The sequence below is a fragment of the Trichechus manatus genome, unplaced genomic scaffold, assembly GCF_000243295.1.
Source record: "Trichechus manatus latirostris isolate Lorelei unplaced genomic scaffold, TriManLat1.0 scaffold00060, whole genome shotgun sequence".
NCBI classification, from domain to species: domain Eukaryota; kingdom Metazoa; phylum Chordata; class Mammalia; order Sirenia; family Trichechidae; genus Trichechus; species Trichechus manatus.
Window position 1 is genome coordinate 5,145,591 of NW_004443996.1, and position 25,711 is coordinate 5,171,301.

At 36.4% G+C, this 25,711-nt stretch overlaps 1 protein-coding gene across 2 annotated transcripts in view; it reads left to right on the plus strand.

Annotated features, from left to right (window-relative positions):
• The window catches only part of HDX (highly divergent homeobox), a 197,464-nt gene that overhangs the window by 125,627 nt on the left and 46,126 nt on the right, over positions 1–25,711 (plus strand). For both annotated transcript variants that reach the window (XM_004378876.1, XM_004378877.2), the window contains exon 5: positions 7,380–7,526. In XM_004378876.1, coding sequence (XP_004378933.1) covers positions 7,380–7,526 — 147 coding nt within the window. The remainder of the gene's footprint in view (positions 1–7,379; positions 7,527–25,711) is intronic.

Consider the following 25,711-nt stretch of genomic DNA (forward strand, 5'->3'; position numbering starts at 1 on the left):
ATTTTTCCTCAGAGTTGTATCCAAGTGTTTGTCTTCAATTTAGCTGATCCTATCTTCCATCATTTGAAACCTGCTCCTCAGCCCTTCTATGATACTGTCCATTTCTGAAATCTTGTTGTTTATCTTTTGGATTTCTAATTGTTGTTTTTGTATGATTTCTAGTTTGAAACTATTTTAGCATTTTGTTCCTGTATTATTTTCTTGAATTCTTCCATTTTTGTTTGTACTTTCCATGAATTTGTCCGCCTTTTCCATGAATTTGTCTATTTTTTCCTCATTTTTGTCTACTTTTTACTTCAACTTTTAGATAATTCTGAATATTAGAGATTTGAATTCCCTATCAGTTAGATCTAGTGCCTTTTCTTCTACTGTAAAGTCATCTGGTGTTTTATTTTGGATGCCTACTGGAACCATCCTGTCCTGTTTTTGTAAATGTTTTGATATTGTCTGCTGTCTCCGGGGCATTCAGTGTTTATTTTCCTAGTTTATTGATTGTAGATTTGTTTCGTCCTGCTTTTTTGCTTTATTTGGATATGTCTTAGCAGGTGGGCTGTGCTTTCTTTGTTGTTTGCTTGTCTGTGGTCACGATACTTTTCACCTCCTTCTCCCATGCTCAGGGTTAGTCACTCAGGTATGGTACAGCACAGCAGGCCCAGCTGAAGGGGAGTTACTGGGATGGGTTGTTTGTGGCATGTACCAGGATTGACCATGTGGACTGGAAATCAGTGCAGGGCATGTTCCAGTAGGCCGTGCCTGTGCTTCTTGGGAGTGTGATGTTCAGCATACAGTGCAGCTAGGCAGAAGGAGGGATTAGATTGTGATGTGTGGAGCTAAGATGGGTATGGGAAAGATAAGAGAGAGGAGAGAGGATCAGGAACCAAAAACATACACACAAAGAAAAAAGAGTGCTAAGGAGCTTGCTGTTGGAGTGGAGAGATGAGAGACTGAGAAATGGGCAAAAACAAAAATAAAAAAAGAAAAATGATAAAAAGGGTAAAAGAAAAAAATGAATAAACTGAGAAACTGAAGAAAGACAAAAAGAGAATAAGGTAGAGAAGAAAACAAAACAAAGAAACAACAACAACAAAAATGCCCCCAGGGATGTCCCTGTGCGTCTACATAGAATAAGGTAGTAGCCTCCAAGCTGTGCTCTACTTCCCGCCTAGAACCGGCTCCCAATCCGAGAAAAGAACAAGAAAATAAACAAATCATAGCAAACAAACAAGCAAAAAAAGCCCTAGGGGTCCCACCAGCTTGGCGGCATGTGCCGGGAAGCAGTTTCACAGTGGAGTGGTGTTTTGCAGCCTTTCAAGAAGAAGTAATGATAGCACATGGAGCCAGGTATTTGAGAGAAAGGAGGAGGAGGTGGTGACAGGTAAGGAAGAAATGTAAAAAAGCAGAAAAAAGTAATACCAGTAGCCAAAAAAAGTCCCTCAGGGAGCCGGCCAGTGTGGGCAGGTGAAATCCAGGTGACACAGCGGTGAAGCTGGTCGTTCCTGGGCAAGAGACTATGGCTGCAGGAAGCAGAGGAGACTCAGTGGGGGTGAAGAAGGATGGGGGTGGGAAAGTGTATATTGCTGGTTACCGGTTGTTCTGTCTCCTGCTGGAAGCTCTTTGAAGCTGCTTTCTCATACACCTTGTTCGCTGATCTCCGATAGGAGTCCAAGATGGTGGATCTGTGCTGTGGTAGCTGATAGGGGACCTCTGCATGTATTTCTCCTCGCTCTCTGTTCTCGGTCAGTTTCTTATTCCATTTGGTGCTTGGCTGAGTTCTTTATCCTTCATTTGCTGCTTAGGGTTTCAGGATTGACGTGTGACTCTGTTTGACTTAGTTTAGTTTTTCTGATCTTTGCTGCAAAGGGACGGCCTGGTGCTTCTGACTACAGCGCCATGTTTCCCGGAAGTCCTAAATGGCATATTTTTAATACAAATCAGTCTAAGTTTCAGCAATCTATTGATGCGAACTAAGTTAACATTGTCAGTTTCAGTTGGCACCACCCAGGGACTCTAGCAATCCTATAGGATAGCTTAAAAAAATCCTATGGGTTAGAGTGTAGTCCCCGGGTGGTAGAAACGGTTAGTGCATTCGACTATTAATCAAAAGGTTGGTGGTTTGAGTCTACCCATAGGTGTCTTTAGAAGGACGTCTTGGCCATCTACTTGTGAAAAATTAGCCATTCAAAGCCTTAGGGAGCACAGCCCTACAGTGACCCAAATAGGGTCGCCATGAGTAGGAATCAACTCTATGACAACTGGTTATAGAGTAAACTGAAACCAAACTCATTGCTGTCGAGTCAATTCCTACTCATAGTGACCCTATAGGGCAGAGTAGAACTGCCCCTTAGGGTTTGCAAGGAGTGGCTGGTCAATTCGAACTGCTGACCTTTTGGTTAGCAGCTGAGCTCTTAACCATTGCACCACCAGGATTTTAGGGTAGGTAATATTATTCCCATTTTCAGATAAAGAAACTAAGCCTCAGAAATTAACTTACTAGTGCACAACTAGGAAGAGACAGAGTTAAAATTCAAATACAGGATTTTCTGGCTCTAGAGGTTAGTTTTGCCCCCCACTATTTTACACTATGGAGGAAATTTGCAACTCACTACTTACTACCAATTCTAAGTATCAATTATTAGCAGAATCTACGGGGGCAATGGTGGTTCCGTGGCAAAATTCTCACCTTCCATGTGAGAGACCAGGGTTTCAATTCCTGGCCAATGCACCTCATTCACAGCCATCACCCATCTTCTGTGTTGCTACCATGCTGAACCAGTTTCAGCAGAGCTTCCAGACTAAGACTAGGAAGAGAAGCCTGTCAATCCACTTTCAAACATCTGTCAGTGAAAACCCTATGGATCACAATGATTCAATCTATAACCAGTCATGGGAATGGCACAAGACTGGGTATCATTTAGTAGTGTCGTGTATAGGGTCCCCATAAGTCAGGAGCCAACTCAAAGGCAGCTAACAACAATGACGACGATACTTCTAGCTTTTAATTTTTGTTGCTAGAGGATAAAAGTTTTCTATACACATTGAAGTGGTAGTACAGGTACAAGGGCGTCCATCAATGTGTGGAATTTTTTGTTTCTCTTGGTTTGTTTTGTTTTGGGCAAGTTTGCTCTTGTATACAGAGGCTTACCAGCAAGTCCTTTATCTTATGTTGAGGAAAAAAAAAATGTATTCAAATTGCCCTCCAAAGAGGGCAGAAATGGAAAATCCTACTTTCTTATATCTATATCAACAACAATTCTGTCCAAAGAGGTTGACTCAGTTTCTCCAAGGAATTTTTTAACTAGTCTAGTTATTTGTATTCTGTGCTTTTAAGCTTAGCTATAATATTGATCTTTGCTCTATCTCTACTTGTTAGTTAAAGGAAATGTTCTCTTTTTTTGTCTAACTTTTTTTTTAAGTTACAATCCTCTAGCAGATGGGTACTAGTAATTGAAACTGTTTGTGAGACAATTTAAATCTTAGCTGGGAAACTCAAGTTTAAATTTTAGAGCTAATTGCAGATTTTTTAAAAAGAATTAAACAGAAAAATAACAGCAAATTCTCACATATGGTACCCTTGAAAGAGTGCTGGGCAGGGATTTGGATGACAGTATTCCTGAGACTGAAGATCAAAGGTATGCCTCGCCCAGACCCCTATAATGTAAAACTGAGGGGAGTCCTATCCTTTTCAAGGATAAGGTGGCCTTGGGAGTATAAATGAATATATTTTGTAAATTCAAGTACTAGAAATTATCAGACTGTAAAAATAAATACATATTTTCAAGAAGCATAAAAAATACGTAATGTCACTTATAGTTAAAAGAAATATAAATCAAAACAAAATACCATTATTTACTAATTTGGAAAAAATTAAATTTTGATAACACCTAGTGTTGATAAAGATATAATAAAGTAGGGTTTTCCCTTTCTGCCCTCTTTGGAGGGCAATTTGGCTATATTAATAAAACTTTTATAAGCACACATTCTTTGGCCTAGCAATGCCACTGCTAGGAACTTTCCATCTCATATGATTGCAAATATACAACAAGTTATGTATAAAGATGTTCTTTTCAGTATTGTTTTTAGTGGTAATAACCTGAAAAATACCTAAATGTCCATCAATATGTAACTTTACATAAATCTAGGTGTGGTCCATATGATGAAACACAATGTAGCAGTTAAAAAGAATGAAGTATATCTGTATGTGTTGATATAGAAAGAGCTTGAAGATATACTATTAAATCAAAAAGTTAATGTAGTACTATCCTGTTTGTTACCAGTTTGTGCTTTTTATCCTGGAAAGTGACACAGGAAACTACTGACGGCAGTGGTTGCCCTTGGTGTAGGTAATGGGGTTTGCTGGTAAGGAAGGGCGAGAGACTGTAGCTTATTTGGTAACTTTTTGATTATTTGACTATTTTTTTTAATCATTTTTTGTTGTTAGTTGCTGCTGAGTTGATTCTGACTTATGGCAACCCCATGTATGTCAGAGTAGAACTGTGCTCCATAGGGTTTTCAAGACTGACATTTTGGAAGTAGATTGCCAGGCCTATCTTCTGAGGTGCCTCTGGGTAGGTTTGAACCCACAACCTATCAGCTAGTAGTCAAACACTTAACAGTTTACGCCACCCAGGGACTCAAGGAGCTCATAATCTAATGAAAAGATGAAAAAATCTTCAAGAAAAAAGATTAAAATCTCAACAGTGTGGGCTAGAGGCTGGACTGATGATCTGGACAGGACCGAGTAGTACACAGCATATGGAAAACAGAGAGAGCAAGACGAAGAAAGTAGTTAGAAAATTTTAATAGTTCTCATTTCAGACGGGTTGCTTTTAAGTACATATATATAATTCAGTTCCACATTCAACTGAGATACGTAGTCATCATACAGTCTCATCAGAGTTTTCTCATCTAGTTTTATTTTACAAAGAAAAACAAAGATGTTGCCAGAGTTGTCCTTGAAGCTGGCGAAAATGTCAAAGGTTTTCTGTCTGTTGCATAACCGTATAAGCCAAATAAAGTCAACACAATTGCGTAGTCATTTGAATCAACACTCACCTTTCACCTAGATTGCCAGCGTTACTCGAATGCTATTCTTTTCACAAAATCAGCAAGAAAATTCCCTAATATATCTCCTTCACTTGAGCCAGAGGTGTAAGCTGCATGATGCTTTGTACAGTGAAAGTGACTTTAAAGCCCAGTAGAAAAACAAAACTGACTTCAACTTCAGGGTTCCTCAGGGAAGAATTCACTTTCTTCTTTCAATGTACACCTTTTATCTTTTTATAAAGGGGTATTTACAGTTTTAATACTAATTGATCTTTATTATCTTATTTATTTTCTTAGTTAAAATATGCTCTTAGGGGCTTTAAAAATAATTCCTCCACTCTCATAAGCTTCTACTTAACAAGCGTTGTCATGAGTCACTTTCAGCATTGCTAATGCTGAGACCCCAGCACATTTCTAGCAAATCAAATAAGGTTTGATTTAGTTCAATAGAAGGGATGAAGCAGCTTTGGATGTCTTCTAAATGAATTACAAATTAATTGGCTGAGTGAGTTCTGTGTTCTGTTCATTATTCCTTCCATTCTGACAGTAATGTAGGTTAGCTTGCAGTGGAGAACATGGTGTAATGAAAATTATAGGAATATTTATGCTGGCTTTTAAAATGAATTAGCTGAATCTACGTACAACCTTACAACAATTTTTTTTCTGTACTCTTTTATTTTGAGAAATTTTAGCTCCACAACCATTGTGTAATCAATATAGGATGAGCACCTTATGAGATTTTTATGTTGTAAATCATTCCAGAGTTATTCCCCTTGATTAAAAAAACAACAAAACCTTGAATAGCATGTTTTGATCCATTTACTGAGAACATGTAATTTATTACTAGTACTTATAAGAAATGTTATTAATCAGGTTTTTTTAAGTAAATAAGGGAAACAGATTTAGTAGATAATGGAATTAACACACACATAAAAAGCACCAGCATATTTCTTAGGAAAAGACACACTTTATTCAATCCAACTTCAAACTCTTGTTAGTAAACCAAGAATTCATATATATTTTTTCCATAGTAGCTAAAATTACTTTTCAAAGACTGTGGCTTTAAAACAAATCTATGCTTACTGTTTGGTATTACATCAATTTTAAGTATGTTAACCCATTTATTTATGTCATGTTTTATATGATGTATATCTATTTTCCACTGGTACCCAAAGCTAATTTAAGAGAGATTCCATTTTAAACTTAAGTTAGAAAGCAAATGTTAAAAGCAGTATATGTCTGGGAAGGATTTGAAGTCTAGCCTTTTTGTGGAACCAGACCATGTCATCTTAGGCTGAAGGCAGCAACAAAATCTCTTGTGATTATTTGCAACATTTGCCCTCAACTGCCTCATTCTCACAGGCTCTTGCTCTCCCTCTCTCTCTCTCATCACACACATACGCACACACGCACACAAGGCTTTGCAGGATATATGTTTTTAATTAAAGCTATTTTTGAGATAATCGGAGGCATCATAGGAATAAGTGACTAGAAAATATCAGAAATATTTCTATTTCTAGTTCTGCCATGGACTCTCTATGCCCTGCTGAGTCCTGCAACCTTTCTTTTCTTGACTCCTTATCAGTAAAATGGAGGTCATTATTATATCCTGCTTCTAATTTACTTCCTAGGTTTGTCTCCAGAGTTAATCAAATTAAAACAATATGTAACCTTTAGTTTATTGAATATAAAATCTAAGAATACAATATTAGCATTATTATTAAAAAGAGTACATTGCAGATAAACTGATAGGCTCATTATGACTTTCTGAAGCCATAAATATGACTATTTTTATAGGGCTACATTATCTTCCCACATTTCTCCTATTACTCTTTTAATTTATGATAACATTGATAGATCTGTGTATGACAAATCTAGATTAATTTATCTAAAGGCAGCACACGGGTGTGATCTTATTTTTGTTATTTTAAAATATGTGTAGTGTGTGGATGTGAATATATGCATGCGTAGAAAAAAAGTCTGAAAGAATAAATATTAAAATGTTAATAAGTGCTTATTTTCAGGATTGTGGGTGATTTAAATTATCTTTCTTATATCTGTTTTCTACAATTAACATGCTTTGTGTAATTAAAACCCTTTTTAAATCAACATTATTTAATTGTCATCAGTTAAAAAAATTCTAGTCGTTTAATTCTGGTACATCATATTATGTTATAGAAATAAATACAATGAAAATGCTCATTTTCAGAAGGGGGAAACACAGAAATGACTTTCGCTACTATTATATGTTGAAAATAACCTAGCACATCTCACCTATGGTATTCTATAATATTCTTTCCTTTGATAATTCTAATTTTTAAAAATCTATTTCACAGCTACAAGATCGCACTCAGTTCAGTGACCAAGACTTAGCCACTCTTAAGAAGTACTGGGACAATGGCATGACAAGCTTGGGCTCTGTTTGTAGAGAGAAAATTGAAGCAGTTGCAACTGAATTGAATGTTGACTGTGAAATAGTTCGGGTAAGATATTTTCAATAATTTTGATGTTGTGGTTGGTAAGTGACATAAATGAAAGCTTGAAAGCTTTAAAGCGTTGCATGAGGTGCTACAAATGATAACATCACTAAAGTGAAAAGACAACCATAGAATAGGCAAAAATATTTGAAAATCATATATCTGATAAGGGACTTGTATCCAGAATATGTAAAAAAACTCTTACAACTCAAAAGGCAAATAACCCAATTTAAAAATAGGCATTTCACCAAAGAAGATACACAAATGGCTAATAAGCACACGAAAATGTATTTGACATTATTAGTTATTAGGGAAATGCAAATCAAAACCACAATGAGATACCACTTCATACCCACTGTTGTTGTTTTTGTTAGTTGCCGTGGAATTGGGATGGCTATAATAAAAAAAAAAAAGACGTATAATAACAAATGCTAACTACTATGTGGAGAAATCTGAATCCTTGTACACTGTTGGTGGGAATGTAAAATGTTTTAGACTCTTTGGAAAACAATCTGGCATTTCCTCAAAAAGGTTAACATAGAGTTAACATATGACCCAGATATTCCACCCCCTAGGTATATACTCAAGAGAATTGAAAATGTATGTCTGCACAAAAACTTGTATACAAATGTTTATAGCAACATTATTCTTAATAGCCAAAATGTGTAAACAACGCAAACGTCCATCAAGTGAATGGATTAAAAAAATGTGGTATATACATGCAATGGAATAGTATTCACCCATAAAAAGGAATGAAATACTGATACATGGTATAACAGGCATGAACCTTGAAAATATTATACTAAGTGAAATGAATCCATCACAAAAGACCACATATTATATGATTCCATTTATATGAAATATCCAGAAGAGGCAAATCTATAGAGATAGACACTAGATTAGTGGTTACCATGGGCTGAGGTGGAAAGGGAGTGTGGGGGAGTGGGGAGTGATGGCTAATGGGTACTGGGTTTTTTGGGGGGTTATGAAAATGTTCTAAAATTAGATTGTGGTGATGGTTGCACAACTGTAAATATACAAAAAAAAATTGAATTATTCACTTTAAATGAGTGAATTGTATGATATGTGAAATGTATCTCAATAAAGCTGTTTAAAAATACATAAAAGGAGAACAGAAATACATCTCACATGTTACATAATGAATGCTGGATATAAAAGTATATTGATCAAACAAAATACTAGCAACAGAATCCAACAGCGTATTAAAAGAGTCATGCACCATGACCAAGTGGCTTTTATCCCAGGAATGCAAGGATGGTTCAACATTAGAATATCAACCAACATAATACACCACATCAATAGAACAAAGGAAAAAAAAACACATGAACATCTCTATGCATCTAGAAAAAGCATTTGGTAAAATCCAATACCCTCTTTTAAAACCCTCAAGAACATTGTAATAGAAAGGAAATGATTCAGGGCATATATGAAATGACAACAGTCAACATTATACTAATGGAGAAAGTCTGAGAGCTTTCCCCTTGAAATCAGGAACAAGACAAGGGTGTCATCTCTCATCACTTCTATTCTATTATATTGTATTAGAAGTCCTAGCTAGAGCAATAAGGCAAGAAAAATAAATAAAAGATATTCTGATTGGAAAAGAAGAAGTAAAGTGATCTCTATTCACAGATGACATGAGCCTATATGTAGAAAAACCCAAAGAGTCCACATGAAAACTTCTAGAGGTAATAGAGGAATTTAGCAAAGTTGCAGGGAACAAAGTTAACAAACAGTTTGGTTCCTATACATCAGCAATGAGAAATCTAAAAGGAAAATTAGGGGAATGATTCAATTTACAACAGCATCTAAGAGAATAAAATACTTAAGAATGAATTTAGCCAGGAATGTGAAGGACTTACACACTAAAAATTATAAAACACTGCTGAAAGACTTTAAAGAAGACTTAAATAAATGGAAAGATGGTACATGTCCATGGATTGGAAGACTTAATATTATTAAGATGTAATTACTACCCAAACAATCTATAGATTCAACTCAATCCCAAACAAAATTTCAACAGCCTTCTTTACAGAAATGGAAAAACCAATCCTCAACTTTATTTGGAATGGGAAAATGACCCAAATAGCTAAAGCAATGTTGAAAGAGAAGAACAAAGAAGAAGGACTCACATTTCCAGATATTAAAACGTATTATACAACTACAGTAATTAATACAAGTGGACACATAGATCAATAGAATAGAATTGAGAGTCCAGAAATAAAGCCACACATATATGGTCAACTGATTTTTGGCTAAGGGTGCTAAGTCCATTCAATGGGGACAGAAGAGTCTCATCAATAAATGGTGCTGGGAAAACTGGATTTCCACATGCAGGAAAATGAAACAAGATCCATGCCTCACACCATATACAAAAATTCAAAATGAATTAAGGACATAAAGATGCAAACTAAAATCATAAAATTCTTAGAAGAACATGCAGGGACAATGCTGTCAGGCCTAGTTTTAACAATGGATTATCCAATATAATAACAAAAGCACAAACAGCAAAAGTTAAAATAAATAAATGGAACCTCATAAAAATTAAAAACTTTTGTTCATCAAAAGACTCTATCAAAAAAATGAAAAGACAAGTTACAGACTGGAAAAATATCTTCAGAAACCACATATCCCTTAAGAATCTAATAAACAGAATATATATAAAATTTTGACAACTTGTCAACAAAAAGACAGCCCAATCATAAAATGGACAAAGAACTTGAATAGATATTTCACCAAAGGGGATATTCAAATGGACACCAAACATGTGAAAAGATGCTCAACGTAATTAGCCATCAGAGAGATGCAAATCAAAACCACAGTGAGGTACCATTTCACTCCCACTGGGAAGACTACGATAAAAAAATAATAACAACAAATATTGGTAAGATGTGGGGAAATTGGAACCCTTATCCATTGCTGGTGGGAATGCAAAATCATACAGCTGTTGTGGAAAACAGTGTGGCAGTTCCTTAAAAAACTAAAAATAGGACTGACATATGACCCAGCAATTCAACTCCTAGGTATATGCCCAAAAGACTTGAGAGGAGATACTCAGGCAGATACTTTACACCAATGTTCATTGCAGAACAATTTGTAATAGCCTAAAGTGAAAACAACCTAAATGCCCATCTATGGATGAATGGGTAAGCAAAATGTGGTACGTACATACAATGAAATACTACTCACCCAGTAAGAGAAATGAAGTCTCGATACATGCTACAATATGGATGTAACCTGAAGACATTCTGCTGAGTGAAATAAGTTAATCACAAAAGGACAAATATTGTGTGACCTCACTTATAGAAAAAGACAAGAACAGGCAAATGTACAGAGACAAAAGTTTATTAGTGGTTACCAGGGGTGACAGGGAGGAGGAAAGGGAGTTTATTGCTTAAGGGGTACTGAGTTTTGGTTTACAGTAATGAGAAAATCACATTGACTATGGGTAGGGTTGCACAGTCAATTAATGTAATTGCTGTCAATATGTTGTACACAAATGTTGGATTGGCAAAAGTTGTGTGATAGGTATATTTATAATGACAAAAGAAGAGTAGCTGCAGAGGCTGCTTATGTATAATCAAACACCTCATGGGAAGTGGTTCCTTGGTTTGGACGTTTAGGGTCATGGTTTCATGGAATATCCCTGCTAACTGGCCTATAACATGTTTAGTACTTATGTTCTACCACCTAGTTTGTTGCATTGTGTCTGGAGCCTCAAAAGCTGACAAGCAGCCATCCAAGGCACAACAATTCATCTCTATTTGTCTCAAGCAACAGAGGAAAAAGGAGAGTCAGGAATAGGAGGAGGTTATGGAATGTGCAGCAAATTGCTTCTATGATCAACTGCCTTCTTTGCCATGAGACCCACCAGAAGAACTGGAAGGTGCTCAGCTACCATAACTGAACATTTTGATCAAAGATTCTGTAGAAGAATCCTGATCAAAAGGGGGGAAATGCAGAACGGAATTTCATATTTTAATAGACTCCAGACTTTCTGGAGCCATGGAGAGTGGATGAACCCCCAAAACTATCACCCTGAGATAATCTTTAAACCTTAAACAAAACTATCCCTTGAAGTCTTCTTAAAACCAAATGATACTTTAGCTTAACTAGTAAAAAATGTCTGTGTTGAGTATTGTGCTCTTTAAAGATCTATCTATATGAGATCAAATTGACAACAGCAACTTGAAAGATTAGACAGGAAACTTAGGGGGTAGTGAGTTTATGTCAATGGGGATGAACAACTAAAAAAAGAAGCATGAAAATTGTACAACTGAAAGAATGTAATCAAGGTCACTGGTTGTACATGTAGAAATAGTTGAATTGGTGAATGTTTTGTTGTGTGTATTCTCAACAACAACAAAGTAAATAAAATAAATTATACAAAAAGAGAAACAAAGAAAAAAATTATATCTACCAGCTATGTGAAGAGTATTTTACATTCCATTTGGAATATGTTGACATAAGAGTTAGATGACAGCAGTGGTGTGCTGGCAAGTATTTAAAAACAAACTCTTTAGGAGAAAAAAAGCTCTGATTTGTAGCATTTGCTGATTTCTATGGTATAAATATTCTTACCATGACTGATTCTATAGCTTCACTCAACATGAAGCTGAGAATAAATACTAACAATTGGTTCTGGTGAGCAGGTATGATCTGACACACGACTAGAGGATCATCCCAGAAGTTCAAAAGAGAAATAGTAAACAGAAAGTGACAAAACACAAAAGTCTTCTAGAGTTTCTTCTCAAAATGAGAAGAAATAGCTGCAAACATCCATTAATAATCGGAACATGGATGTATGAAGTATGAATTGGAAATTGTCAAAAATGAAATGGAACACATAAAGACCAATATCCTGGGCATTAGTGGGCCAAAATGGACAGGTATTGGCCGTTTTGAATCAGAAAAGCATATGGTCTAATATGCCAAGAATGGCAAATTGAAGATAAATGGCATCTCATTCATTGTCAAAAACATTTCAAGATATATGCTGAAGTACAATGATGTCAGTGATAGGATGATATCTATACCCCTATAAGGACGACCAGTTAATAAGACTATTATTCAAATTTGTACACCAACAACTAAAGCCAAATATGAAGAAATTGAAGATTTTTACCAGCTTCTGCAGTCTGAAATTGATCATACATACAATCAAGATGCATTGATAATTGCTGGTGATTGGAACGAAAAAGTAGGAAACAAAGAAGAAGGATCAGTAGTTGGAAAATATGGCCTTGGTGATAGAAACAATGCCAGAGATCACATGACAGAATTTTGCAAGACCAACAACTTCTTCATTGCAAATACCTTTTTTCAAAGACATAAACGGTGACTATACACTTGGACCTCACCAGATGGAATACACAGGAATCAAACTGACTACATCTGTGGAAAGGGATAATGGAGAAGCTCGATATCATCAGTCACTATGACCAGCCTAAATAAAATACAAGAATAGATAAATGCAGAGGAAGTGCTTTTGTTGTCATTGTCAATTTTTTATCCTAAATCGAAGTTACATATGTGTATAAATTAAAGAGTCAAGTAGTTCTGTAGAATTTGTTACAAACCAACAGTTCCTCACTCCTCCTCTCCTTCCATTTCCCAGTAGCCAGAGACAACAACTTTCTACTCTTTTAGATAATTATTTTGGTATTTACCTCCATCTATGAGGAAGACCCTGAACAAAATGGATTGACACACTGGCTACAACAATGTTCTCAAGTATAGCAATGATTGTGAGGATGGCACAGGACCGGGCAGTGTTTTTTTATGTTGTACATATGGTCACTATGAGTCGGAACTGACTGAACAGCACCTAACAACAACAACAACATGAATAATGTCCAACACGTGTCTGTCAATTTGTCTTACTGTGGTGTCTTTTCTGTTGCTATAATACTGGAAGCTTTGCCACCAGTGTTTCAAATACGAGCAGGGTCACCCTTGGTGGATAGGTTTCAGAGGAGCTTCCAGACCAAGACAGACTAGGAAGAAGGACTTGGCAGTCTACTTCTGAAAAAAAAAACAATGGCCAGTGAAAACCTTATGAATAGCAGTGGAAGATTATCTGATATAGTGCTGGAAAATGAGCCCCTCAGGTTGGAAGACACTCAAAATAATATGGAGGAAGAGCTGCCTCCTGAAAGTAGGGCCGACCTTAATGACGTGGATAGAGTCAAGCTTTTGAGACCCTCATTTGCTAATGTGGCATAATTCAAAATTAGAAGAAACAGCTGTAAACATCCATTAATAATTGGACCATTGGAACACATGAAGTATGAAAATAGGAAAATTAGAAGTCGTCAAAAATGAAATGGAATGCATAAAGATCCATATTTTAGGCATTAGTGAGCTGAAATATACTGTTATTGGCCATTTTGAATCAAACGATCATATGGTCTACTATGCCAGGAATGACAAATTGAAGAGGAATGGCATCACATTCATTGTCAAAAAGAACATTTCAAGATCTATCCTGAAGTACAATGCTGTCAGTGATAGGATGATATCCATACCACTACATCGAACACCAGTTAATAAGACTGTTATTCAAATTTAAGCACTAACCACTAAGGCCAAAGATGAAAAAATTGAAGATTTTTACCAACTTCTGCAGTCTGAAATTGAACAAACATGCAATCAGGATGCATTGATAATTACTGGTGGTTGGAATGTGAAAGTTGGAAGCAAAGAAGAAGGATTGGTAGTTGGAAAATATGGCCTTGGTGATAGAAATGATGCCAGAGATCACATGATAGAATTTTGCAAGACCAACAACTTCTTCATGGCAAATACCTTTTTTCAACAACATAAAAGGTGACTATACACATGGATTTCACCAGATTGGAATACATAGGAATCAAATATAGTACGTACATGGAAACAGACAATGGAAAAGCTCAATATCATCAGTCAGAACGAGGTCCAGGGCTGACTGTTGAACAGACCATCAATTGTTCCTACGCAAATTCAAGTTGAAGCTGAAGAAAATTAGAGTAAGTCCACAGGAGCCAAAATACAACCTTGAGTATATCCCAGCTGAATTTAGAGACCATCTCAGGAATGCAGTTGACACATGGAGCACTAATGACTGAAGACCAGACAAGTTGTGGAATGACATCAAGGACATCATATATGAAGAAAGGAAGAGGTAATTAAAAAGACAGTAAAGAAAGAAAAGAACAAAATGGATTTCAGAAGAGACTCTGAAACTTGCTTTTCAAGGTAGAGTAGCTAAAGCAAAAGGAAGAAATGATGACGTAAAAGAGCTGAACAGAAGATTTCAAAGGGCACCTCGAGAAGACAAAGTATTATGATTACATGTGCAAAGACATGGAGTTAGAAGACCAAAAGGGTAGAACATGCTCAGAATTTATCAAGCTGAATGAACTGACAAACAATTCATACCTTTAGTTGCAGTTGTGAAGGATTCTATAGAGAAAATATTGAATGACGCAGGAAGCATCAAAAAGAGATGGAAGGAATGAATACACAGAGTCACTTAACAAAAAGAGTTGGTCAGCGTTCTGCCATTTCAGGATATAGCATATGATCAGGAATCAATGGTACTGAAGGAAGAAGTCCAAGTTGCACTGAAAGCAATGGCAAAAAAAAAAAAAAAACCAGGCTCCATGAATTTATGGAATACCAATTCAGATGTTTCAACAAATGGCTGTTGCACTGGAGGTGCTCACTCATCTATGACAAGAAATTTGGAGAACAGCTGTATGGCCGACCGACTGGAAGGGATCCATATTTCTGCCCATTCCAAAGAAAGGTGCTCCAACAAAATGTGGAAATTATCGAACAATACCGTTAATATTACACACAAGTAAAATTTTGCTGAAAATCATTCAAAAGCAGTTGCAGCAGTACATCGACAGGGAACTGTCAGAAATTTAAGCCGGATTCAGAAGAAGTCGAACAAGGGATATCATTGCTGATGTCGGATGGATCCTGGTTGAAAGCACAGAATACCAGAAAGATGTTTACCTGTGTTTTATTGACTATGCAAATACTTTCGACTTTGTGAATCATAACAAATTATGGACAACATTGTGAAGAATGAAAATCCCGGAACACTTTATTGTGCTCATGTGGAACCTGTACATAGACCAAGAGGCAGTTGTTCAAACAGAACAAGGGAGTACTGCGTGGTTTAGGGTCAGGAAAGGTGTGCCTCAGGGTGGTATCCTTTCACCATACTTATTCAATCCATATACTGAGCAAAGAATCCGGGAAGATGGACTATATGAAGAAGAATGCAGCATCAGGATTGGAGGAAGACTCATTAACAACCCAGGATATGCAGATGACACAACCTTGCTTGCTGAAAGTGAAGAGGACTTGAAGCACTTACTGATGAAGATCAAAGACTACAGCCTTCAGTATGGATTGTACCTCAACATAAAGAAAAAAAAAATCTTCATAATTCGACCAATAAGCAACATCATGATAAATGGAGAAAAGATTGTTGTCAAGGACTTCATGTTACTTGGATCCACAATCAATGCCCTTGGAAACAGCAGTCAAGAAATCAAGGGAGGCCTTGCGCTGGACAAATCTGCTGTAAAACACCACTTTAAAGTATTAAAAAGCAAAGATGTCACTTTGAGGACTAAGGTGCCCCTGACCCAACTCACGGTATTTTCAGTTGCCTCATATGCATGTGAAAGCTGGACAGTGAATAAGGAAGACTGAAGAAGAATTGAAACCTTTGAATTATGGTGTTGGAGAAGAATATTAAATATACCATGGATTGCTGGAAGAACGAACAATCTGTCTTGAAGAAGTACAGCTGGAATGGTCCTTGGAAGCGAGGATAGCGAGACTTTGTTTCAGGTACTTTGGACAAGTTATCAGGAGGGGCTAATCCCTGGAGAAAGACAGCATGCTTAGTAAAGTAGGGTCATCAGAAAAGAGGACGACATTCAACGAGATGGATTGACACAGCTGCTGCAACAATGGGCTCAAACATAACAATGATTGTGAGGATGGCACAGGATGTCGCAGTGTTTCATTCTGTTGTACCTAGAGTCAGTATGAGTTGGAACCAGTTCGAAGGCACCTAACAACATGAATAACGTGCTATATTAATTAGAATTAAGTTTGACAGTGAATAACATAAAAAGTCAAAATAACAGTGGCTTAGACAAAATATGTCTCTTCAATATTAAGTACAAAGGTATACAATTTACCGCTGGCATGTCAATTCTGGGCTATGATGTTCTCAGACATCCAGGTACCTTCCACCTTATCATTTTGTCATCTCTACTACGTGTTCCTTGTCTGCAAAGTCCAAAATAATGACATTCATGTTCTAGACAGCGTGTCTGAGAGAGGAAGGAAGAATGGGCAAGTGGCGTGCACCACCTGTGTTTTAAAAGGGATTACCAGGAACTGCTTGCTACAAGACTCTTTTCTTTATATGCCATTGGCTAAATATTAATCACATAGTCATACCTAACTGCAAAGAAAGGTGGAAATGTAGTTTTACTGTGGGCAGGCAGCCATTTACCTATCTAACTATTCTATTACTCTGGACAATGGGGGGAACAGATATTGGTGAACAGTCAAAAGTCTCTGTCATCCCTTTTTGTATTGTTACTTCTTTATTTTTCAGTGTCAGTCATAGTTAATTGATTTCCTACTATGAAAGGTGAGGTTTTATATCTCTTTCAAGACCTCCTCTTTGATCCTTTCACATACATGCATACTTCTTGTCTCCGTATCCTTCCAGTATATTTTGTAATATTGGTTAGTTTGATATTTAATGTTAAAATTATTATGACTGTGAATGCTTTCACTTTGAATTATATTGTATACTATTATTATTATTTCTTTCCTGCACAACATTTTTTTCCCTGGAGTTCATAATTTACTTATTTTTATATTTGTTTAATTGTATAGGTACCTATTACTAATTTGGATCCCTGGTGGCTCAGTGGTTAAGTGTTTGGTTGCTAATCAAAAGGTTGGTAGTCTGAATCCACCAGCCACTCCCTGGAAGCCCTATGAGGCAGTTCTATTCTGTCCTGTAGGGTTGCTATGAGTCAGAATGAAATCCATGGCAGTGGGTTTTGGGTTACTAATTTATCCTCAAACCGTTTCCCGGTTGCATATATCTCCTCTCAATACATTCCTACACATTTGGCATTTTAATAATTCCAACAACTTGAAGAAATCTTTTGTGTAATCTTCTGATCTTCTCCAGTCTGCATTGGTTGGTCTCTGCACATAAAGCACAACTGTTAACTGACATTTAAATTTTTACTCAGGGTTGTCCTTTTGCTCTACTTTCAGTAAGATATCCTCAAATTTATTTTCCAACTCTTCTACTGAATTTTTCATTTTTGTTTGTGTTCAATCTGCCACTGGTGCTAATAAACACCTTGTACCATGACAGCAGTTTTCCGTTTCCGTGGACAGCGATAGGACCTCCTCAAGATTTCCATACTGCCGGAGAGAGGAGATAGGGTCAAAGTCTTCCTAAAAACAAACTCCCAATATGAAACAAAAGAGATCCACAGTGTTCCTGACTGGAATTCTCCCTCATGCCAAGGGATTTTAGTAAAACCTACTGTAAGAAATTCCCAAAACCGTTGATATCAGGGCTCTCACTCAGCCATTACGATGTGCAGAGACTTCTATCTCTACAGAAAACTCTAAAACACAGAAAAAGGAGGAAGAAGTGATACTATTTTCTTCTTGCCTAATACTGGAGCCCTGGTGGTGCAGTGGTTAAGAGCTTGTCTGCTAACCAAAAGGTCAGCAGTTCAAATCCACCAGCTACTCCTTGGAAACCCTATGGGGCAGTTCTACTCTGTCTTATAGGGTCACTATGAGTTGGAATCGACTGAACGGCAATGGTTTTTTTGTTTGTTTGTTTTTTAACACTAATTAAACCTCCTACTGAAAGAATAAGAGACTGCTTACTATCCCTTTGCTTCTAGTGATTTTCCAACATGCCAGCATGCTCATGGAAGAGAGACAATTTTATGAGGTGATGTGTTGTAAGAGGATCTCTTCTGTAATATTTAGCAGACTAACTCAAAAGAAGAATATTTTTGGTAGATAAATATATTCTTGAGATATCAAGGAGAATCATTTAGATTTTTTTTTAATCTAATACACCTTCATTGATCACCCAAATGAACTTTGCCTATAATGTCAAGTCAATCATTAGTTAGGGTATAATTTGGAAGTCTTAGGTTCATTTTTTTCCTGTTATGTATTCCTAAAAAGTCTAAGAAGGAAACTTGGCATATTTTTCCTTTGAACTTATTAAGTAGTATTAATTATGTGCACATGTTTTTTTAACTTGAGAATTTCATTCCCAGGTTAGTGACTATTTTTTACTGACTTACTCATTTTGCAAAGGTAAACTGAGCAACTATTACCTGTCAGGACTCTTCTAGGTGCTAAGGAAAAAATGCAGCTCATCCAAGGAACTTACAATTTAGAAGGTCAGATTTTTTAATGTCTCTGGGTTTCAGTTTCCTCGTAATAGTAAATGGGTATATATAGCAGAGGATGTTTTGAGATAATATAAGTGCATAATAAGCATGAAGTACCACAAATCCCCCCCTAAAAGTTGGCTCCTTCCCTTGTCTCACTAGAGTTCAGTTTAATGTCTGCCTTTTCCATTTGCGTTTGGGTTATAGTGGACATATGTCAAAATATACTCTTGAGTGATCAAACATTTTTATGAACAACATGTTTGAATGTTCAAAATAGATTTTTCAGGACTTAAACTTTATGAAAACGTGTGTTTTTACATTTTAGATTATATTTATTTTCAAAGGAGCATGGCTAGATTTGAAATTTCTTTAAATAGAAAAGTTTTCACTTATATAATTTTGACCTTGCTTATTGCATTAGATATAAACCTGAGCTCAACTTGTGTGCAAAACAAATATAGTAATTTTTCTATTATCTGCCATAAACATTGACTCAGAGCTGGAAGGTACCCAGAAATTGAGTTCAATGTCCTCGTTTTATATATAAGAAATCAGTGACTAAAATCCAGGTCTCTTTATTCCCAGTCTAACATCATTCCACTTTACCAGTGTATGTTTTATCATAAGCATTACTTTGGATGCTTCTTAAAAATCCAGATTCAAAAGAAAAAAAAATCCAGATTATCTCATTCCCATCCCCGATGTACTGAATCAGGATTTGAAGTGGAAGACCCAGGGTTCTACATTTATTTCATTTCTTCAGTAATTATTATGTTCAGGTAAATTTGGAAAACACATCACTACACTGTGTCATAATAACTAAATATTCTAGCTTTTCCTTCATAACACTTGGTCAAAATTTTTCATTTATATTTGCTTGTCTATTTGTTTATTTTCTATGACCCTATTAGATTGTGTAAGTTTAAGTTCCATGATGACACAGACAATGCCTGTTTTGTTCATCACTGTATTACTTGCACTAGAACAGTAATTGGTACACAGTGTTGTTGCTGCTGTTAGGTGCCGTCGAGTTGGTTCTGACTCATGGCAACTCTGTGTACAACAGAGTAAAACACTGCCCAGTCTTGGGCCATCTTCACAACCGTTGCTATGTTTGAGCCTATTGCTGCAACTACTGTGTCAATCTATCTCATTGTAGTTCTTCCTCTTTTTCGCTGACCCTCTATTTTACCAAGCATAATGTGCTTCTCAGTAGCAATCAATATTTGTGAAATGAATGAATGGCTAACAGAAAGGTGTACTGTTTATGTATAGCATAAAAGGATAACAAAATATATAATACAACACATTAAAACTAAAAGAAATTTGGAATATAGTTTCATATTATTTTCATAGAAAATGTACTGGTCATACTTAATAGCCGTTTTATTTGTGGGGTCATTACATAGGAGTCCTGGTTGAAAAGACACAGTCTAATTCTATAGATTTATAACTATGCTTGAGGGAGTAAAATTACATGTAATCCAGAGGAGTAAAGTATTTAGAAACCAATCCCTATTTTGCATATAAGAAATCTGAGGCCCAGAGTGATTAACTATTTTGCCCGTCGGTCACATAAAATGTTTTTTGGGGGAGGAATATATATATATATATACATATATATATATATATGGAGATATATATATATATTTGCACCATGAGTGATTAGGGGATGTATATATTTAAAGACTAGGGATGATTAATGTGAAAATGAGAAAATTTTTACCCTTCACATAGTTGATAGCTGCAATGTAGAACAAGGAGTTTGGGGTGATGTGGATCTGGAGTGAAGGAGTGAAACCAATGCCTAGAAGGAAGAGCATTTTGGCCTAAGGAAGAGCATTTTGACAAAGCTATCCAAAACTTCCACCACTCATCTGTCTGTTGTACTGTGGTGGCTTGCAAGTTGCTGTGATGCTGGAAGCTATGCCACCTTTATCTCAAATATCAGAGGGTCACCCATGGTGGACAGGTTTCAGTGGAGCTTCCAGACTATGACAGACTAGGAAGAAGGACCTAGCAGTCAATTTCTGAAAGAATTGGTCGGTGAAAACCTTAGGAATAGAAACAAAACATTGTCTGATATATTGCCAGAAGATGAGCCCCTCAGGTTGGAAGGCACTCAAAATACAACTGAGGAAGAGCTTCCTCCTCAAAGAAGAATCAACATTAATGATGTGGATGGAGTAAAGCTTTTGGTACCTTCATTTGCTGATGTGGCACAATTCAAAATGAAAGAAACAGCTGCAAGCATCTGTTAATAATCGGACTGTGGACTGTACGAAATATGAATCTAGGAAAATTAGCAGTTGTCAAAAATGAAACAGAACACATAAAGAAATAGATTGATATTGGCCATACTGAATCAGAAAATGATATAGTCTACTATGCCAGGAATGACAAATTGAAGAGGAATGGTGTCACATTCATTGACATAAAAGAACATTTCAAGATCTATCCCGAAGTACAACACTATCAGTGATAGGATAATATGGATACGCCTACAAGGAAGACCAGATAATGTGACTATTATTCAAATTTGCATACCGACCACTAATGCCAAAGATGAAGAAATTGAAGATTTTTACCAACTTCTGCAGTCTGAAATTGAACAACATGTATTCCAGAAGCACTGATAATTACTGGTGATTGGAATGTGAAAGTTGGAAACAAAGAAGAAGGACCAGTAGTTGGAAAATATGGGCTTGGGGATAGAAATAACGCCAGAGATCACATGAGAGAATTTTGCAAGACCAATGACTTACTCATTCCAAATACCTTTTTTCAACCATTTTCATAAATGGTGACTATACAAGTGAACCTTGCCAGGTGAAATACAGAGCAATCAAATTGACTGCATCTGTGGAAAGTTGAATGGAGATGCCCAATATCATCAGTCAGAAAAAGGTGAGGGGCTGACTGCTGAACAGACCATCAATTACTCATATGCAAGTTCAAGTTGAAGCTGAAGAAAATTAAAACAAATCCACAAGAGCCAAAGTACAACTATGAGTATATCTCACATGAATTTAGAGATCACCTCAAAAATAGATTAGACGCATTGAATGCTAATGACGCAGATGAGTTGTAGGATGACATCAAGGACATCATTCATGAAGAAAGCAAAGTCATTAAAAAAGACAGGAAGGAAAGAAAAGACCAAAATGGATGTCAGAAGAGACTGAAGTTTGCTCGTGAACACAGAAGAAATGATGAAGTAAAAGAGCTTCACAGAAGATTTCAAAGGGTGGCTCGAGAAGACAAAGTAAACTATTGTAATGAAATGTGCAAAGACTTGGAATTAGAAAACCAAAAGAGAAGAACACACTTGACTTTTCTCAAGCTAAAAGAACTGAAGAAAACATTCAAGCCTTGATTTGCAATATTGAAGGATTCTATGGGCAAAGTATTGAACGACTCAGGAAGCATCAAAAGAAGATAGAAGGAATACACAGAATCTCTGTACCAAAAAGAATTGGTCGATGTTCAGCCATTTCAGGAGGTAGCGTATGACCAAGAACCAATGGTATTGAAGGAATAAGACCAAGGTGTATGGAAGGCTTTGGCAAAAAGCAAGTTCCAGGAATTGACAGAATACCAATTGAGAAGTTTCAACAAATGGATGCAGCACTGGAAGTGCCCACTCCTGTATGTGAAGAAATTTGGAAGACAGCTGCCCAGCCAACCAACTGGAAGAGATCCACATCTGTATCCATTCCAAAGAAAGGTGATCCAAGAGAATGTGGAAATTATTGAACAATATCATTAATATCACACACAAGTAAAATTTTGCTGAAGATCATTGAAAAGCAGTTGCAGCAGTATATTGACAGGGAACTGCCAGAAATTCAAGCCAGATTCAGAAGAGGACGTGGAATGAAGGACATTATTGATGATGTCAGACGGATCTTGGCTGAAAGCAGAGAATACCAGGAAGATATTTACCTGTGTTTTATTGACTATGCAAAGGCATTCGACTGTGTGGATCATAACAAATTATGGATAACATTGCAAAGAATGTGAATTCCAGAACACTTAATTGTGCTCATGCAGAACTTGTACATAGACAAAAAGGAGTCATTCAAACAGAGCAAGGGGATATGGCATGGTTTAACACTAGGAAAGGTGTGCATCAAGTTTGTATCCTTTCACCATATTTATTCAACCTATATGCTCAGCAAATAATCTGAGGAGCTGAACTATATGAAAAAGAACATGGCATCAGCATGAGAAGAAGACTCATTATTAACCTTTGATATGCAGATGACACAACTTTGCTTGCTGCAAGTGAAGAGAACTTGAAGCACTTGCTGAGGAAGATCAAAGACTACAGCCTTCAGCATAGATTACACCTAAACATAACAAAACAAAAATCCTCAAAACTGGACGAAAAAGCAACATCAAAATAAACAGAGAAAAGATTGAAGTTGTCAAAGATTTCATTTTATAGGGATCCACAAATTAATGCCCATGGAAGCAGCAGTCAAGAAATCAAATGAGAATGAAAACACATCATACCAAAACATTTGGGACACAGCAAAAGCAGTGCTCAGAGGTCAATTTATAGCAATAAACGCACACGTCAAAAAAGAAGAAAGGGCCAAAATCAAAACATTAACACTACAACTTGAACAAATAGTGAACAGCAAAAGAAGCCCACAGCCACCAGAAGAAAGTAAATAATAAAAATTAGAGCAGAAATAAATGAAACAGAGAACAGAAAAACAATAACAAAAATCATCAAGACCAAAAGTTGGTTCTTTGAAATGATCAACAAAATTGACGAAACATTGGCCTAATTGACAAAAGCAAAACAGGAGAAGAAGCAAAATAATCCACATAAGAAATGAGATGGAGGACATTACAATAGACCCAGGTGAAATAAAAACGATCATAACACAGTACTGTGAAAAATTGTACTCCAACAGATTTGAGAACCTAGAAGAAATTGACAAATTTCTGAAAGAAACACACTACCTACGGAAAGTAACACAAACTGAGATAGAAAATTTTAACAGAACCATAGCAAGAGAAGAGATTGAAGAGGTAATTAAAAAAAAAAATTCCCAACAACAAAACACAACAAAAAAAGCCCTGGCTAAGACGACTTCATTTTCAACTCTACAAAACATTCAGAGAAGAGCACACACCCGTTCTACTCCAACTACTTCAGAGCATAGAAAAGAAAGGAATGCTCTCAAATTCATTCTATGAAGTCAGCATAACCCTGATACCAAAGCCAGACAAAGACACCACAAAAACAGAAAATTACAGACCAATATCTCTCATAAATATAGATGCGAAAATTCTCAACAAAATTCTAACCAATAGAATTCAGCATAATATTTAAAAAAAAAATACACCACGACCAAATGAGATTCATACCAGGTATGCAAGGATGGTTCCACACTAGAAAATCAATCAACATAATGAACTACATAAATAGATCAAAAGAAAAGAATCATATAATTATCTCAATCAATGCAGAAAAGGCATTTGTTAAAAGTCCAACACTAATTCCTGAAAAAAACTCAATAAAATAGAAATAGAGGGGAAATTCCTCACCATAATAAAGGGGAGCCCTGGTGGCACAGTGGTTAAGAGCTCAGCTGCTAACCAAAATGCTGCAGTTTGACTCCACCAGCCACTCCTTGGAAACCCTATGGGGCAGTTCTACTCTGTCCTATAGGGTCGCTATGAGTCAGATTCGATTCAATGGCAAACGGTTTGTTTGTTTGTTTTTCAAATAGGGTCACTATGAGTCAGAATCAATTCCACGTCAACAGGTTTGTGTTCTTTCTTAGACAAAACCAACAGTCAACATCATTCTCAATGAGAGAGGATGAAAACATTTCCCCTGAGAACGGGAACAAGGCAAGGATGCCCTTTATAACCACTCCTATTTAACATTGCGCTGGGATTCCTAGCTAGAGCAATCAGGCAAGAAAAGGAAATAATGAGCATCCAAATTAGAAAGAAAAAAGTAAAACTATCCCTATTCACAGATAATATGATCCTATACATAGAGAGCCCCAAAGATTCCACAAGAAAACTACTGGAACTAATAGAAAGATTCAGTACAGTAGCAGGATACAAGATCAACATACAAAAATCAGTTGGATTCCTCTACACCAACAAAGGGAACTTCAAAAAGGAAATCAGGAAAACAATACCATTTATAATAGCCCCTGAAAGGTAGTAGTTCAAACAGAACAAGGAGATACTGCTTGGTTTAAAGTCAGGAAAGCTGTGCGTCAGTGTTGTATCCTTTCACCATACTTATTCAATCTGTATGCTGAGCAATGATCCAAGAAGCTGGATTATATGAAGAAGAACGTGACATCAGCATTAGAGGGAGACTCATTATCAACCTTGCATATGCAGATGACACAACCTTGCTTGCTGAAAGTGAAGAGGACTTGAAGCAATTATTGATGAAGATCAAAGAATACAGCTTTCAGCATGGATTACGCCTCAACATAAGGAAAATAAAAATTCTCACGATTGGATCAATAAGTAACATCATGTTAGAAAATATTGAAGTTGTCACTTAATTGTGCTCATGAGGAACCTGTACATAGACCAAGAGACAGTTGTTGGAATAGAATAAGGGGATACTGCATGCTTTGAATTCAAGAAAGGTATGTGTCAGGGTTGTGTCCTTTCACCATACGAATTCAATCTGTATGCTGAGCAAAT